We start from the raw sequence: 18,135 nt of genomic DNA, 5'->3' as shown, positions 1-18,135 counted from the left end.
AGCCTATTAGTGTCCAAATGAAAGATAATGAACTAGGTAACTAATGCTAAGTATGGTTTGAATGGGAGGAACCTAAGAAATACGAAAACTCCGTAGGATTTGATATTTTACTGGTGTGGAGAGTGAATATAAAGAAGAGTCTACAGTGGTTGAGAAGATGCATGGATTGGTAGACACAGTATTGGCTTTGGAGCCGGAAGACCTAGGTCCAAAGCTACTTCCATCTCTTATTAGCTGTAAGGTCTTAAAGAATAAATTTAACCTCTCTGAATTGTAGAAGTGCTTTAATTGGCTGTAAAAATGAGATTGTTATCCCTATCTTGTAGGCTTAATGTAAGGACGGCCATAACAATGTACTTCACTTTAAATAGTGCCCAGCCTTAGCAAGTGTTTGTTAAACAATGGCTGCTAGTATAATAGTACTTCACCAGTCTTTCCCTGCGGCCAACCCGCCCCCTCTCCCCCCATGTCTTTGAGCTTTCACACACGTTATTCCCATTTCCTGGAATGCTCTTCCTCCTACTTTATTGCCTCTTCCTCTCCCCACTTCCCTTTTTAACACCCATTCATGTTTTAGGTTATGGCCCACCTGGGGCCTCCAGGAACCCTTCTTTTGACCCCCTCTTCAGAGTAGACTAGGTTCTCCTCAGTATCTAGAATTAACCTGTAATATACAGTGATAATTGTTACTATTATTATATTTGCCAATTAAACAAAAATCCTTAAAAGTAAGGTCTGTTTCTTGTTCATTATGTTAACTTTCCAGGATCTAGCAGAATATCTCGTATTTAGGTATGTCTTTATGAAGATTTGTAGAACAGTCCAATTAATGACATTCATGTTTCCAGTTTTGATGACTGCATGAATAATATACTAATAATGAGATTGAGAATTCAGGAGGAAGAACATGTTTGTGATGAAGATGTTTTTGCTTTTGGATGTACTGACTTTGAGGTACCTGTCAGACATATGAAATTAAATATGCTATAGGCAATTCGATACACAGGCCTGAAGTGTGGGGAGGTTCTGGGGCTAGAAATAAAAATTTAGAGGGGCAGCAGCCTGTTGGTAATAGTTTTAAATTATGAAAGGGAGGATATTTTCCAAGAATAACTTTTAGAGCAGTTGGTTCTCAGCTTTTTTTCTTCCCCAGTGTTGTGAGGGATGCACTCAAATGACCATGGGTCAGTATCACAGTGATTCTGAAGCAGGAAAGGCAAAAGGAGCCCATCCCCAGGGGAGACCTATCAGAACGTCTGTGGGATGCTAAGGAGGAGCACTGCTGTGAAAAAATAAGAACAGACAGTTTAGAAGAGAGCCTGGGCCACACCAGTGCTTAAGGGATATGCCGAGGAGGAAAGGTCCCATGAAAGAGATCTGAGAGGAAATGGTCAGAGCAGGAAAAGAGCGAGGAAAGAATATGTTCGACCAAAAAAGGAAGTGAAAAGTTTCAGGGACTCTAGATGACAGAACTTAATTTCATATAGCTCAAGCAAAAGGCTGTGTAACTGGGATAATCTGCACATTGATCCAGGTTGGTGTCAGGCATAGCTAAGTGCAGGAGGCTAAAACTTGGTCATCAGAGCTCTGCCTCCTTCTTGTATAGACCACAGAGGAAGAATACCTTCTCTATTCTAGTGTCCATATATCCAGTTGACCTGGCTTTGGTCAGGTAGACTTGCCTGAAGCAATTTCTGTAGCCAGAGGTTAGATGGTTAGAGGGGCAGTGAAGCACAGTGGTTAAGATCCAGAACTCTGGAACCAAGTTATTTGAGTTCAAATCCCTGTTCTGTGACTTATTGTACAACCTTGGGCAAATTACATACTCCTCTGTGCCTCAGTTTCCCTAACTCTAACATGTGAGAAATAATGGTAGCTAATAACGTAGGTCATTTCTTTAAATGAGATAATGCGGATAAAACTTACCGACAGTGCCTAAACACGGTAAGCACTCAATAAATGTTAGCTACCACGGTGATTGTAATGATAATTATAACGACAACAGTAGTGATGGTAGCGATAACGAGGAAGCAGTAGCAGCAGCTCCCACTTTTTGTAGGGGTGGGGTTAGGAGAGGGTCAGCTACTTGGACCAGTTCCCCACAGGATGAAAGAAAGCGTTCAGTTACCAAAAGAAGAGAAAGGGATAAAGTGCTGGAAAGACAAACTATAGCTACCCTAGTCCTCTGTAATCACATCCAGTTTGATTCTGTAATCCACACAGAGTCTGAGAACCCCCGAAGTACCCAGTGGATTTGGCAATAAGGAGATTTTGCTGGCTAGTGCGAACAGTTTGGTGGCCTGGATGGCACTGAAGCAGTGGTACCTTCTCTTTGTGATCCTCTGCAATAATGATTTTGATAAGTTTCCTGGGGGTTAATAGCATCTGGTTAGTAGCCATTTGCTTTGTGGGCAGAGCTCCAAAATAGTTTGCTGTTAAAAGAAAAGAAAAGAAAAGAAAAAGTCTTCATAAAGCCTTGAAGAGTTCAAACATATCTAATCATCCTATCATTTGGCAGATTGTGATGACTTTCTGGTTCCATGCTTTACTCTGAATTGGGCTTCCTCCTAACAATCCTTATTCCACATTTCTGCTTCTTCCCCTTGTTGAGAACAGACGATAGATCAACATTCTTGCCTGATCCTGCAAGCATATTTTGAAGGAATGAAAAGCAAATATTCTTCTACCCCAGAGGAGCATTTTCCACATTATGCTAGCAATTATGAAAGGAGTTAGTTATTGGATTAGCTAGTGAGATGTGATTGTCAGTCATCGTCATGTTCTCATTACTGGTAATGTTGTCCAGACCTACCATGTTTTCTCTGACTGTGTTTCTCCCTTTTTTGTGTTTCACTTGTTTACGGAGTGCGGTCAGAGAGAAAGCCTGATTCAAGTTTGATAAAGTTCTGCTAAGCCACCTCAAGATTATCTTAGCTAAAGAAGTTCGATAGAGTGCAGTTGTGGGTTCTGGATTAATCTAGAATGGCTTCCTAAAAGAAAAATTCCAGAAGAATAGTATGGGAACTTTTTCCTCCCAGCTTTCCCCCTCCTCAGTTATGTTATTACCCCAGAAAAATATCACAAACAAAACAAAGTTATGTAACAGAGAAATATTAGAGAAAAGTCAAGAACTGAGAGTTTTAGCTTCCAACTTTACCATTAATAAAAGCACATTGCAGTGTAATAACAAGTAGGTTATGAATAAGCTGTTCTCAGCTATATATTCAGGTTAGTTCCTTAAAGAAAGTTCTTCCAGAATTTACTTCCTAAAAATGTTTTTGTACTGTAACCTACCACTGAGCTTCAGAGAATAAATTTGATTTAGATAGCAGTGATTATTGGAAAACTATTTCAAAGTGGACAACTGTTTAACATCTATAAGGGGAAGTATATAACCTCACTAGTATTCAAAACTATGAATTAGTATTGTAATGAAGTAGTGTTTGGGGTTTTTTTGTTTTTTGTTTTTTTGTTTTTTACTAACCAACATAGGTAAAAAGATAATGCTCAATTCAGGTGAGAGTATAATGAAATGGGCCTTCTCATATTTTACTGTTGAGAATGCAAGTTAATACTTCCTTTTCAGAAAGCAAATTGTCAAACTCTGAAAAGCCCCAAACTGATACAGAATTTCCACTTATGGAAATCTTTCACTAAGAAACAGTCCTAAATATAAAAAGGGTCAAGGGAAGCTTTATATACAGAGATTTTTGTCACAGGATATATTGTATGTATGTAGCTCTATAAACGTTTATTCATTCAATAAATACTTGAGTACCTATTATATGGAAAGCTGTTTGCTAGGTACTATTGAACAAAACAAATTGAGTCCATTTAGTTATTTGTAACAGTGGAAAAATTGGAAACAACCTAAATGTCCAGTATTCTGGCAGCAGTTAAGTAAACTATGATTCATCCATGCAATGGAATACTATGAATCATAGTTTGCTTTACTGTTCCCCACTAGCCATTTCGGAATGTTTCCTTGGAACAGATGAGAGTAGGAGGCGGCCATTTAAAAATGAGTTACAAAGATAGTGTAATAGCCTGGATAAATGCTTATGATAAAAGATTAGTGAATGAACTAGATCCACAATCATATATGTAATAGGAGGTATAGAGGATACCCAGGCCCAAGTAAAAAGACCAGGGGTACAGTCACCACAGTGTTAACAGTGATTGTGTTTCTAAGGTGAAACTAAATATGACTGGCTTTTTTCTACTTTCCTTAATGCTCCCCTGTTACTTGTTTCTTTTTTTTTTCTTTTTCTCTTCTTGTTTTTTACTTAAATGCTTTGGCCACACAAACTTCCAGAAAGTGAAGGCTTGCCTGCAAGTGAAGACTGCTTGAACCGAGTGGGAATTTTGCCAGAGCATTTTTTCCCTGGCTGGTGATGGGTTGCGTGTTTCTGATGGAGTGGAAGTATTGGATAGTGGAGTTACGAAATCTACTGGGCACCCACCCCACCCCTAATATCGTTCACACAAACAGCACTGTAGATGCAATGTACTGAGCCTCACGTGTAGCAGTGTGGATGGTAAGGTGCCTTTCAATGAATGTGTTTTGTTTTTGTTTTTAGAAATGTCTCTAGAATGTTATATGAAGACTGCTTGGGGTCGGGGCTGGTTATATGCTATTTCTCCATCCTTCACACCTCCCAAGTTGGAATCTACTTGTCTTTAGTGTAATGTGAAAGTAAGTAGTTCATATAAATTCACACTGGAACCATAGTCAACGCTCTGAGAAACTCTGAGATTTATTACTGAGTTTTCCTTGCCACCTTAACCCAATTTTTACATTCTTAATCCATTCGTCCTTCTTTTCAGTCGAACTCCAACTTTTCTCTTTCCTTCCTGATTCTCTTCCCTGCATTTCTATTCACATGAAATTTCTGGCTGTGCAGACTTTACAGTGTGCAAGGTCAGACCGCTCACATCCTATGACTTTGCTGCCTGCTGCTTACTTTTGTCCCTCTCTGCGCTTTGATATGCTCAGTATGCGATTTATTTTTATTGTCTTCTCAACTGTCAGTGACAGACATGTTTGTAGAAAAGACATGTTTTCTTCTGCTGTGCCTGAGACTGTGTGTAGGGGTTCTGTTTTGGTCTGGGTTGGTTTGCTTTTCTCTATTTAAAACTTAGATTGTGTCTACACCCACATGGAAACTTCATCCCGTCACTAGGCACCAGTAGGCTGTTCCTTTGCAGAGTGGTGATCAGACAATGCCACGTGTCTGCTGATGGTGAGTCTCCATTCTTGAAGACTGATCTCAGGAATGCATGCTTTTCTTCCTGTACCTGGCAGGTTATTTACTTAGCAAACTGAAGAATGGAGGACTCAGCATACTTACAAAGTACCAAACTGTTGAGATCACAGAAAATTATTTCTGGAAGGTACTTTGGAAGCTATTCTAGCCCAACTCCCTTACTTTACAGATAAAATACCTGGGGCCCCAAAAGGGATCAAGACTTAACCTATGCTGTACAATAGTGTAGTGGCAGAGAATGAGCTAGAACCGTTCTGAATTCCCAGACCAGCATTCTTTCCACTGTGCTGATGGCTGTCTTCCAGGTGTAGGAGTGCAGGTGGTGCTTATTACAGGACTCTGCTGGCTGCAGTGCTGGGCCTAGTGCTGTGGAAAGCACCCTTTTCTTTTGCTCAGTCTGATTCCATTTATGGAAAACAGTGGTAGAGTTTATACACAAGGTCTACAATAATGTCTGCTGCTGTCCCAAGTTTCTTACCTTTTTAAAATCAACTTCCCTCCATTTCTGATTTTTCAGTGTATCTGTTGTTTATTTCAATGCAAACTACTTCCAAATAATCAGAATATTCCTCTACTATGGTCAACTTTGATTTTGAACCTTGGATGTATTTGCTAATGACTACAGACTGGTGGGGTTAAGAGAATTGAACTATTATTTAAAAAGTAAAAGTGGGGCACCTGGGTGGCTCAGTTGGTTGGGCGTCTGACTTCAGCTCAGGTCATGATCTCATGGTTCATGAGTTTGAGCCCTGTGTCAGGCTCTGTGCTGACGGCTCGGAGCCTGGAGCCTGTTTCAGATTCTGTGTCTGTCTCTCTCTCTCTCTCCCATTCTCTCTCTCTCTCTCTCTCTCTCTCTCTCTCTGCCCCTCTCGACTCATACTCTTTCTCTCTCTCAAAAATAAACATTAAAAAAAAAAGTAAAAGCTACTCTAGGACTCAGGATGGCAGAGTAAGGATACTGAATCCTGTCCCTCTCAATACAAAATTAAGAAGTAATGAAAAGTCCATGAAGAATGGGGCACTCCTCAGGAACTCTCTGGAAGCGATTGAGCTGATGCTGGAAAACCATGGGTTCATTGAGAAAACCTGGAGAGAAAAAGGGCAAAGGAGCGAAGAGAAAACTTGACATTTAAGAGATGAAATGGGGGGGCTCCGTCGGTGAAGCGTCCGACTTCGGCTCGGGTCATGATCTCACAGTTCGTGGGTTCGAGCCCCACGTCAGGCTCTGTGCTGACGACTCCGAGCCTGGAGCCTGCTTCGGATTCCGTGTTTCCCTCTCTCTCTGCCCCTCCCCTGCTCATGCCCTGTCTCTCCCTCTCTCAAAAAAAATAAATAAAAACATTAAAAAAAAAAAAAGAGATGAGATGGGAAACAGAACCAGGTGCTACTCTCCAAGAGTAAACCACCATCAGCTGACCATATAATGGATAACACCAGCCCTGACCATAGCTTATTAACACAGAGGTGTTCATCTGTTCCATGTTGGGACAGTGATATTTTTTATTCTTAGGGAATTGGAAATGATATGAAGGCTTTGGTTGTGAGTGTACCTGTACATATACAATTAGAATTTTGGGGTGCCCCTGTTTTATCATGTGGAATGAGAAGCCGACAAGAATCTGCAAGGAAAAGAGTGAAATCAATATTCTGGGAAGAGTAAAGATGAAAACCACAGGAAATGGGAATAGGCTGCTAACTCCCAGTTTCAGCTTGTTTCTTTTTTTTCTTTTTAATTTTTTAACTTTTAAACATTTAAATCCAAGTTAGTTAACATATAGTATAATGATTTCAGGAGTGGAGTTTAGTGATTAATCGCTTGCATATAATACCCAGTGCTCATCCCAGTGGGTGCCCATCACCCATTTTGCCCTTCCCTACACCCTTCTCCCCTCCAGCAAGCTTTGGTTTGTTCTCTGTATTTGGGAGTCTCTATGGTTTGCCTCCCTCTCTGTTTTTATCTTATTTTTCCTTCCATTCCCCTGTGTTCATCTGTTTTGGTTCTTAGATTCTACATATGAGTGAAATCATATGACCTTTGTCTTTCTCTGACGTATTTCTCCTTCAACTGGTTTCTGAAGTTTGTGATGTAGGATACATCCTTTCTTTTCCAACAAAATTCCCATTTTGGTAGTGATGGAAGAGCCAAGGAGAAATTTTGAGAAATCCAGACTCTTTATAGTCCTAACACATTTTCTATGATAATAGCTGTGTCTGGCCCAGTACTATTAAAATGTAAATTTGAGTTTTACCAAAAGGGCCAACAGACATGGGTACAGAATCAAAGTAACAATCCTTAAGATTTAGAGAAGAAACCCCCATACCTGGGTTGTCATCAAGGTAAGTGTCAATCATCAGAGCAATTTGTTTAATCAAAGTCTCAAGCAATAGTTCATTCAAGTTATAGATGAAAACTCCACAAAAACCTGCGTGATCAAAAAATATTTCTCACATTGCAAGTAATCCACACTTTCTTATTTTATTTTTGTGTGCAGTGAGGGTTACTAGATTTGGCAAATAAAAGTACAGGGCACTCAGTTAAATTTGAATTTCAAATTACAAATACTAATTTTTAGTGTATGTCCCATGCAGTACTTGAGACACACATTTATACCAGAAACATTTCTTCTTTATGTAAAATTCAGATTTAATTGGGCATCCTGTAGTTAATCTGTCACTCCTCAGTACGGTAAATAATATACCGTCGCAGGCGTAGGAGAAGGAATTTTATTTCCCCAATATACATTGTAAGTGGTACGTCTTGTCCCCAGGCAGTGAAGTCAGCTAAGATGCAAAGGGGAAACGTCTATCAAAATGTTTTCTCAGTGAATTGTATAGATGTGTCAACTTTTCCTTTTTGAGACTCACTCAATTCCATTTTGTAGGGAGAGTTGGGGAAAGGAGAGGACATTATACATATTAAATATTAGTAAAATTTTCTTTTTTAAATCCCTCGTACTAATAGCAATATAAAAACCATAATTTAAAAAGTAGACTCATTTTCTTCAGGAGCGTAAGATTGTAAAGGAAGAACAGAGACAAGAAGGGAAGAAAAGAGAGGCACCTGGGTGGCTCAGTTGGTTAAGCATCCAACTTTGGCTCAGGTCATGGTCTCATGGTTTGTGAGTTCAAACCTCACATGGGGCTCTCTGCTGTCAGCGTAGAGCCTGCTTCAGATCCTCTGCCCCCACCCCCTGCTTCTCTGCCCCTCCCCAACATATGTTCCCTCTCAAAAATAAATAACAACTTTTAAAAGGGAAAAAGTAAAAAAATAAAGACAAGGTAAATTGATTTTGTAAAGAAAAAAAAGTAATGGGTAATTTTTTTTTTTTTTAAGATTTTTAAAAATACACAATAATACTTAAGAAAGAAAGTCTCTTTGGGCCAATAGTGGAGAGAAAAGTCACTCTGGTAAGGGAGCTATAAATGGATATAGGCAATTGGGTCAGGGTTTTTTTGCAAGGATTCTGCCTACTGAGAGCATGAATCCAGGAGCCAGGAATGCTATCTGCAGATGGGGGCTGGGTTAGTTCAGCTCATCCCAGGAGCATCACAGAAATACACTGCTTGTGCCTGACCAGAAATAAGGAGGAGCAGCCAGAGGCAGCAAGCAAGCACGCACAAGGACTCACTCAACATAGAACCCAGAGCTGTCAATTTAAGATCTGGTTTAAGACGAGCATCTTATCAGGCCTAAGCTGAGGCAACTTAAAACTACCCTATAGAGACAGGTACTTGTATTTTAAAACAATCATAAAAATTGAGTACTCAAAACATTACAAAGAATTCAGAAAATTTAGGACCACGAAAAACAGAGAATTTATACCTGAGAAAAAAGATGATAGAGCAATTTAAAGAGGGTTTTAAAATAAGTTAAAATTCTCTAGGGTGCCTGGGTGGCTCAGTCGGTTAAGCATCCAACTCTTGGTTTCCACTCAGGTCATTATTTCACAGTTCCTGGGATCAAACCCACGGGATTCTCCCCCACCCCCATCCTCTGCCCCTCCCCCACTTGCACACGCACTTGCACTCTTTCTCTGTCTGAAAATAATTTTTAAAATAAAATTTTTAAAGTAAAATAAGTTAAAATTCTCAACATACAAAAGAAGTTAGATCCCATAAAACAAGAATAACAGGTAATGAAACAAGAACAGAAAGATGTGAAAAAGAACCACATAGAAGTTTTGGAAGTGAAAAATGTAATATTGAAATGAAAAAAAATACTACAGTATTGAATAACAGAAGAGATAGACTGTGCAGCATACTGTTACAGCTTAAGAGAAAAATTAGTAAACTGGAAAATAAGATGGAGAAAATCTTTCAGAATGCAGTGTAGAGATGGAGGTAGGAAACATGAAAGAGAATTAAGATGGGGAAGATAGCTTGAGGAACTCGAGCACACATCTGCCAGGAGGCACAAAGGAGCAGAGAGAAAGAGAGAGAGAGAGAATGAAAAAGAGGCAATAATAATAATAATGACGAGTGCAGTTGAGTATTAATCCATGAAGGCAGGAGTCCTCAGAATAGAAAAACCTCACCTGTAAAGCATGATAAATAAACCAATAATTAATAATAATTTCCATAATGAAATTGTAGGATGTTAATGATATAGAGAAAATTTTTAAATGCTAAGAAAAGATATAGGTAATGTATCTACAGAATAGTAGTCAAATTGGTGTTAGGCTCTGGCAACAGTAGGTACCAGAAAACAGTATCTTCAAAGTGCTGTGGAAAAACAGTTATGGACCTACAGTTCTATGCAGTGATTTCCATATGCAAGAGCAAAATAAAGGCATTTGCAGATACACAGGGCTAACTTCTAAACACCCAAACTCTCGCTAATGAAAGAACCAAAGGATGTTCTTCAGCAAAAAAAAAAAGTACATGCAGAGAGCAGTGGAATACTAGAAACAAAAAGTATTAAAATAGGGTAATAAAGCTAATTTTTTTTCTTTTACACGTAAAAAAGATGGATCTAAAATTCTAGCAACCACAATGTGTTAAAGATATAAAAGTATGTGAAGGCCCTTGTTTTGAGTAGAGAGGAATCTGATTAACTTTATAGACTTTTAAAGGAAAAATATATTTAAATACATATATTAAATGTAGGAATAACCACTAAAGTAATAGAAGTACATAAATAGAAGGTACAGCTCCTGAATCAGTAGTGGAAATATAGATAATTTTTTAAAAAGTTAAGTGTATTTAATTACTTATTTAAGTAGTCTCTGCCCCCAACATGGGGCTTGAACTCATGACCCTGAGATTAAGAGTCGCATGCTCTTCCAACTGCACCAGCCAGGCACCCCTGGAAAAAATAGGTAATTTTTAAAATTTATTTACTCAATTCAATAGAAGGCAGGAAAAGAGATAAAAAGAAGCAAAGGGAAAACAGAGTAAATAGGAAATATAAAATATGTAAATAATCATAATGAATATAAATTCATCTACAAAGCCAGTGAGACACAGATTATTCTACTTACTATATGTGGTCTTCAAAATGGCACTGAAGGAGGCAAAAACATATGGGGAAAATTGCATGCAAATACCCAGAAAAAACTGATATGGCAACATTAATTTCCATCAAAAGGTAATTTCAAGAAAAATCATCAAATTATAGGAAGGAAGATATTTCTTACTTGTAAAGAAGGAACAATCCACAAAGAAGATATAAAATAATGGACTATAGATACTGAAAATATAGGTTCAAAATTTATAAACCAAAAGCTGACAGAATAGCATGGAAATGGTATATCGACATTCAGAGTTGCAGATTTTAACATACCTGTCTCAGAAACTAATGTCAAACAGGCAAAAAATACATAAGGACATAAAGGATTTGAAGAACATAATTAACCAGCTTGATCCAATAGATATAAAGTACATACGGAATGTGTACCCCATGGGGATCACATTAAATTTAAAATCAACATTCACTCATTTATTCACCAAATATTTATTGAATCCCTGATATTTGCCAAACATTGCCCTAGGCACTTGGAATACATTGGTCAACAAGATAAACAAAGATCCTGGCCTCATGAAGCTTAACATTCTAGTAGGGAGTAGGAAGAGGGGGCAGGCAGTGAACAACAAACATAATAAAGTATATAACAAGTTAGACACTGATAGATGCAGTTTGAAATAAAGAGTTAGACAAGGAGGATTGGTGGAAAGGATCCTGGTTGTAGTATCAAGTAGGTTGTCTGAATCACCCTTGTTGACAGACTGAGATTTGAACAAAGATTTGAAGAAGCTGAAGGAGTCACGAAGATATCTGGAGGAAGAGTGTTCCAGGCAGAGGAAACAGCTAGATCAAAGGCCATAGGGTGGGAAAGTACTGGCATATATAAGAAGTTATAGAGAAGAATAGTAGGAAAGAGAATCAGATCATGTGGGTATAGGGTATTGTAAGCCTTTGTCTTTTACTCTGAGGAAAATGAAGAACCATTGCAGGATTTTGAGTAGAGTGACATGATCTGACTTAAATTTTAAAAGAAACAAAACAGATGAACATGGGGGAAGGGAAGGAAAAATAAGATAAAAACAGAGGTGGGGTACACCTCGTAGCTCAGTCAGTTAAGCATCCAACTTCAGCTCAGGTCATGATCTCGTGGTTCGTGGGTTCAATCCACATGTAAGGCTCCACATTGGCAGTGCAGAGACTGGTTGAGATTTTCTCTCCTTCTGCCTCTCTGCCCCTCCCCTACTTGTGTGCACTCATGCACACCTGCTAGCACTCTATCTCTTCTCACTCCCAAAATAAATTTTAAGAAATTTATAATAAAAAAACAGAGAGGGAGGCAAACCATAAGAAATGCTGAAATACAGAGAACAAACTGAGGGTTGCGGGAGGGGAGTTGGGGGGAGTGGGCTAAATAGGTGATGGGCATTAAGGAGGTCACTTGTTGGGATGAGTACTGGGTGTTATAGGTAAGTGATGAATCACTAAATTTATAGAATTTAAAAATATATAATATATAAGTATATAAATATATACATATATAAAAATATTTATATATACATATATATACTATAACTAGATATATACTATACTATATACTATATATATATTCTATACTATATATATAGTGTGTGTGTCTATATATATATATATATATATATATATATATATATATATATAAAGAATCATTGTAGCTGCTGCATTGAGATTTGACTTGAGACAAGTTTATGAGCTGGGGAACTATTAAAGTAATCCAGGCAAAAGATAATGGGAGCTTGGATCATGTGGCAGTGGTGGAGGTTCTGAGAGTTGATAAGATTCTGAATATGTGAGGTGTGAGGGAAAGATGACTCCAAAGTCTATTGGTCTGAGCAATTGGAAAGATACAGTTGCTATCAATTGACATGGGGCAGTCTGCAGATGACGAAGGTTGGGGAGGAAAATCAGGAATCCAGTTTTAGGTGTGTTAAGTTTAAGATATCTATTAGATATCCAACTGGAAAAATTGACAGACCTTTTGCATCTTTTTTGCATCTTTGGAGCATTTAGATGGTATTTAAAGCCATAAGACTATATGACATAGTGGAAAGCCATAAGACTATATGACATGGAGGGAAGACAATATAGAAAGAGAAGAGGACCAAGGACTAGAACAATAAAGATATTTGCCTAATTAAAATGCATTAAAGACCTAAATGTGAGATCTGAAACCATAAAAGTCCTAGAAGAGATTGCAGGCAGTAATTTCTCTGACATTGGCCATAATAACATTTTCCTAGTCATGTCTCCTAAGGCAGAGGAAACAAAGGTAAAAATAAACAATTGGGACTACATCAAAATAAAATGCTTTTTGCACAGCAAAGGAAACCATCAAACCAAACAAAAAGACAACCTACTGAATGGGAGAAGATGTTTGCAAATGATATATCCAATAAGGGCTTAATATCCAAAATATGTAAAGAATTTACACAACCCAACACCAAAAGAAACAATCAGATTTAAAAATGGGCAGAGGAGAGGCGCCTGAGTGGCTCAGTTGGTTAAGCATCTGACTCTAGATTTTGGCTCAGGTCATGATCTCACGGTTTGTGGGTTCAAGCCCCACATTGGGCTCCACATTGACAGCATGGAGCCTGCTTGGTATTCTCTCTCTCCCTCTCTCTGTCCTTGCTCTTTCTCTCTCTTTCTCTCTCTGTCAAAAATATATAAAATATTTTAAATTATTTTAAAAAGGGGGGCTGGGCACCTGGGTGGCTCAGTTGGTGGAGCGTCTGACTTTGACTTGGGTCATGATCTCACAGTCTGCAGGTTTGAGCTCCACATCCGGCTCACTGCTGTCATTACAGAGCCTGCTTTGGATCCTCTGTCCCCCTCTCCGTGCCCCCCCCCACCACCACCCCACTCATGCTCTCTCTCTCAAAAAATAAACATTAAAAAAAATTTTTTTTAACAAAAAATTGGCAGAGGACCTGAATAGACATTTTTCCAAAGAAGACATACAGATAGCCAACAGACAAGGAAAAGATGTTCAGCATTAGTAATCATCAAGGAAATGCAAATCAAAACCACAATATCACCTTATGCCTGTTAGAATAGCTGAAATCAAAAACACACAAAATAACAAGTGTTGGCAAGGATGTAGAGAAAAAGGAACCCTCATACATTGTTGATGGGAATGTCAGTTGGTATAGCCACTGTGGAAAACGGTATGGAAGTTACTCAAAAAATTAAAAATAAAATATATGATTCAACAATTCTACTATTGGGGTACTTAACCAAAGAAAACAAAAACATTAATTTGAAAAGATGCATGCACTCCTATGTTCATTGCAGCATTATTTACAATAGCCAAGGAAAGCATGGAAGCAGCCTAAGTGTCCATCAATAGATGAACAGATAAGGAAGATATGGGGTGTATGTGTGTGTATGTATATGTATATATACACGATGGAATATTATGCAGCCATGAAATAGATGAGATTGCACCGTTTGAAACAACATGGATGGACCTAGAGAATATTATGCTAAGTAAAATAAGTCAGACCGAAAAGAAAGACAAATACCATATGATTTCACTCATAAGTGGAATATAAAAAATAAAAGCCAACAACAAATGAGTAAGAAAACAAAAACCAGAATCAGATCTGTAAGTACTAGGAACAAACTGATGGTTGCCAGAGGGGAAAGTGTTGGAAGATACAAGCTTCCAGTTATGGAAGGAATATATCATGGGAATAAAAGGCACAGGATAAGGAATATAGTCAATGATATTGTAATAGTGATGTATCGGGATAGATGGTAGCTGCACTTGTGGTGAACATAGCATAATGTGTAAACCTAACAAATCGTTATGTTGTATGCATGAAACTGTTGTAACATTGGGTATCAATTATACTCAGAACATTTAAAAATTAACAAAAAAAGGACATTCAACTAATTATACCTAGGTGGTGCAAGTTTCACTGATTGGAACACCAGACTTTGTGATCATCCTTCTGAGTGGTTAAAAACAGATACGCTTTGCTCTTTGGAGTTTCGATTCCAGTTTTAATGACAGGTGTTGTATATTGCCACTCAGTCTGTATTAGGACCAGTAGTATGTATTTGTAAGATAGCTAGGTCACCAATAGTCTGTGGTATGGAAGAGGTATTTTATTTGTTGTTTTGTTTGTTTAAATATGTGCTAACTAAACATATAGAGACTGTGAACTTAACTCCAATAACACATTATTAGCACCACCCAAATTAACTAACCAGATAGTAACATTACATGCAGAATCTTGCAAACTGATTAGAACAGAGCCCAGGGCACTCAAATATTAGTTCTTATATGCCCTTTCTGCTAAAACAAAACAATATGTATGTGGTTCGATGTATGCCTGTCAGTCAGTCATCATGGAGCTTAGTTCTTTCCCAAATTGCATACTAAGCAGCAGACTCCAGGAATCTAATTAATTTGATCCCCACATTGGTCCTGTTTGCCACAAACATTGCCATGCTTCATGGGCCTCACAAGTTGTGTTTCTTAGAGAAATGCATATGTAGCTCTTACACTCTGCAACAGTGTTTGCCTCGGCATAATTGTATTTGTGTGTAATTACATTGGCATTGCAATGTGGGAATGACAGGGTTGACAGGACCATTAACTTGCGTACCCTGGGAGTTGTTTCCCCCCTCCCCCCATGGCTGACTGAAGGAGCTGTGTTTCTGGTTAGATTATACTGTGGGAGTTTGAAATGGACTTCTTATTAAATAGCTCATAGACTGTTCTTTACCTGCCATGGGCAAGAATTAACTGGACAAAAAATAGTACTCTCCCTGTGATATATTTTATCTTTCAACTTTTTCTCTGTAATGAATGGCTTTTTTTTTTTTTTAAATCTCTTGTATCTTAGGCACAGGGAGAAACTTTTATGTCATCTTCAGAGTTACAGCTGTTCTGTTTAGCCTGCACGAAAGCTTAAACTTCCTTTGGCAGAACTCTAGTGAAGGGGCAAACTTATGTCCAGTGGAAATGAGAGAGGCAGAAAAAGGAAAAATTTAGATATTGAGAGGATTCAGTTGGCACAGAAGAAAATAATTTGAGCAAAAGAGAAATGAGAGCATTAAAAACTAAACCTAGCAGTTCAATGGCGCCTTCCATTTTCAACTATCTTGAAGTATTTTTAACTGAGAGCATGGACATAAAGCATATATAGATGGTATTTAGACAACTCCTAAAGCATAGGGACAAACATTTACACTGTATATGTCAACAGCATCTGCAAAGCAGAAAGTGTGTATGCCAGTTCATCGTAGACTAGGAATGTTCGTTTATGTACTTTTCTGGGACTTGTACTATTATAAGAAAATTAGATGTTGTGGCACCTGGGTTGCTCAGTTGATTAAGCATCCGACTCCTGGTTTCAGCTCTGGTCATGATCTCATGGGTTGGTGAGTTCAAGCCCTGCATCAGGCTCCAGGCTGACAGTGCAGTGCCTGCTTGGGATTCTCTCTACCTCCCTCTCTTCCCCTCCCCTGCTCATGCATGCTCGTGCTCTCTCCCTCTCCCTCTCTCTCTCTCTCTCTCTCTCTCTCTCTCTCTCTCTCTCTCCTCCTCCTCCTCCTCCTCCTCTCCTCCTCCTCCTCCTCTCTTCCTTTCTCTCAAAATAAGTAAACTTTTTAAAAAATAAGAAAATTAAGTGTTGAGTTTGTAACTACATTTTTAATGCTAAGGAAGGAGGGTTCTCAGTAAACTTAGATGAATGGAGTAGACTTTATTTCTGAACCAACTATAAATTCACAATTAGGAAAAGTAGCTGAAGAATGAAAACTTCTACATGATCCATACATAGATTGCTTTTCTTAGTACAGTAATGGCCTTCTTCCTTAAAACTCTGCCAACTACAAGTAATGGGAAATATTTTTCCTTTTCTTACCACCCGATGGAGCATTCAGCCAAATTTATAGGCTTTAAAGAAAATTACCAAAATATTAAAAAGTAACTAAATCAGGCTGATGATAGTTAAAACACTTGAACTTAAAGTAGACTTTCTGAACCTTTATGTTTATAATTTATTTTTATAGGCTTCTACTACTCACAGCTTATGATGGTTCTCTGATTTTATACCTTTAAGTATAGGTTTCACTATCAAGAAGCTCACTGTTCCTAAATACTGAGCCTACGTTTTAGACATGCCACCAGATGGTAGTGTGTTTTGCCTGACACACAGATTACAAGCACAACATAAATATCAAACATATCTTTATGCACTAAACAAATGTATTTTAAAGGATACTCTAAAATATAATTAAGTATTTTATAGTATTATAAAACTATGGTAGTATTCAACATCTTTCTCCTTGACTTTTTAAAGCAACCTTATTGAGATAAACAACTTTTTTAAACAACTCTTTCCTGAACATCTATAGTTGTAGTAAGTTCTAACAAAAGTTTTAGATAAGTCATACTCTTATAAGCTACTTATTCAGTGTTTAACCAGCCATGTAACCTATAAAGCCCTTTGGGCTACTTCTAAGCTAATCAAAAAAGATGTAATTTGCTCTGTTAGTGCTCTTGATCATTTGCAGCATTTTTTCTCATCAGAGCCCTGTGAGCATTTTAGCAGAGTAATTACTTCTTCATCATAATGATGACACTCTGTCTAGAGTGTTGTAGGACATTCAGTGTCCCTGATCCTGGCTTGCTAAATGCTGATAGCACCCTCCAGTCTTTGTGAGAACCATCGTCCTTACATTATTTGCAAATGCCCCTGAGGAAGTATTGCCCCCACTCCCACCTTCACCCTTGAAAACCTCTGCTCAGGAGCACCTGGGTGGCTCAATCAGTTAAGCATCCAACTCTTGATTTTGGCTCAGATCATGACCTCACGGTTTGTGGGATCGAGCCCCACTTCCGGGCTCACGCTGATTCTCTCTCTCTCCTCTCTCTCTGCCCCTCCCCTGCTTGCGCACTTATGGGCACATGCCCTCTCCCTCAAAATAAATAAATAAACTTTAAAAAAAAAAAGAAAGAAAACCTCAGCTCAGCTTCTGAGTTGCCCCCTCTATCTTTACTTTTGGCTGTTTGTATCTGGTGAGGCCTGGAAAGAAAGTGTGAGTGGAGGAAAAGCTGCATAAGTTATTACATAAAAAGGAGGTAGCTTCTCACTTCTGTTCACCTTTTTTTTTTTTAGTTGTTGCTCAGTTTAAATTTCGTTGCAAAACACTAAACCTATAAACCAATTCTGGGACAGGTTTCTCAAAGGGCCTATATAATCCCTTATCCTTAAGTGAGTTTCTGAGATTTAAACTTTTATAATACTGGCATATTATTTAAGTATATAAGGGCAAGATGGGGAACGTTTTGTAGACTAATAAAAATTAGTGAACTTCATGCTCAGCAACTTGTGGGTCTTATCTTACTTT

At 38.2% G+C, this 18,135-nt stretch overlaps 1 protein-coding gene across 11 annotated transcripts in view; it reads left to right on the top strand.

Annotated features, from left to right (window-relative positions):
* Window positions 1-18,135, top strand: part of PPP1R12B (protein phosphatase 1 regulatory subunit 12B) — a 216,657-nt gene that overhangs the window by 143,187 nt on the left and 55,335 nt on the right. The window contains exon 20 of one of the 11 annotated variants that reach the window (XM_027074711.2): window positions 4,316-4,527. The exons of the other annotated variants lie outside the window; for them this stretch is intronic. Within the exon in view, the coding sequence (XP_026930512.2) occupies window positions 4,316-4,351 (36 nt within the window). The 3' untranslated portion in view covers window positions 4,352-4,527. Of the gene's footprint in view, window positions 1-4,315; window positions 4,528-18,135 lie in introns of those variants that run through there. 11 annotated transcript variants of the gene reach the window in all.

Source organism: Acinonyx jubatus, chromosome E4, assembly GCF_027475565.1.
Source record: "Acinonyx jubatus isolate Ajub_Pintada_27869175 chromosome E4, VMU_Ajub_asm_v1.0, whole genome shotgun sequence".
NCBI classification, from domain to species: Eukaryota; Metazoa; Chordata; class Mammalia; order Carnivora; family Felidae; genus Acinonyx; species Acinonyx jubatus.
The sequence above is the reverse complement of the archived record's forward strand: the minus strand, read 5'-3'. Positions and strand labels throughout refer to the sequence as shown.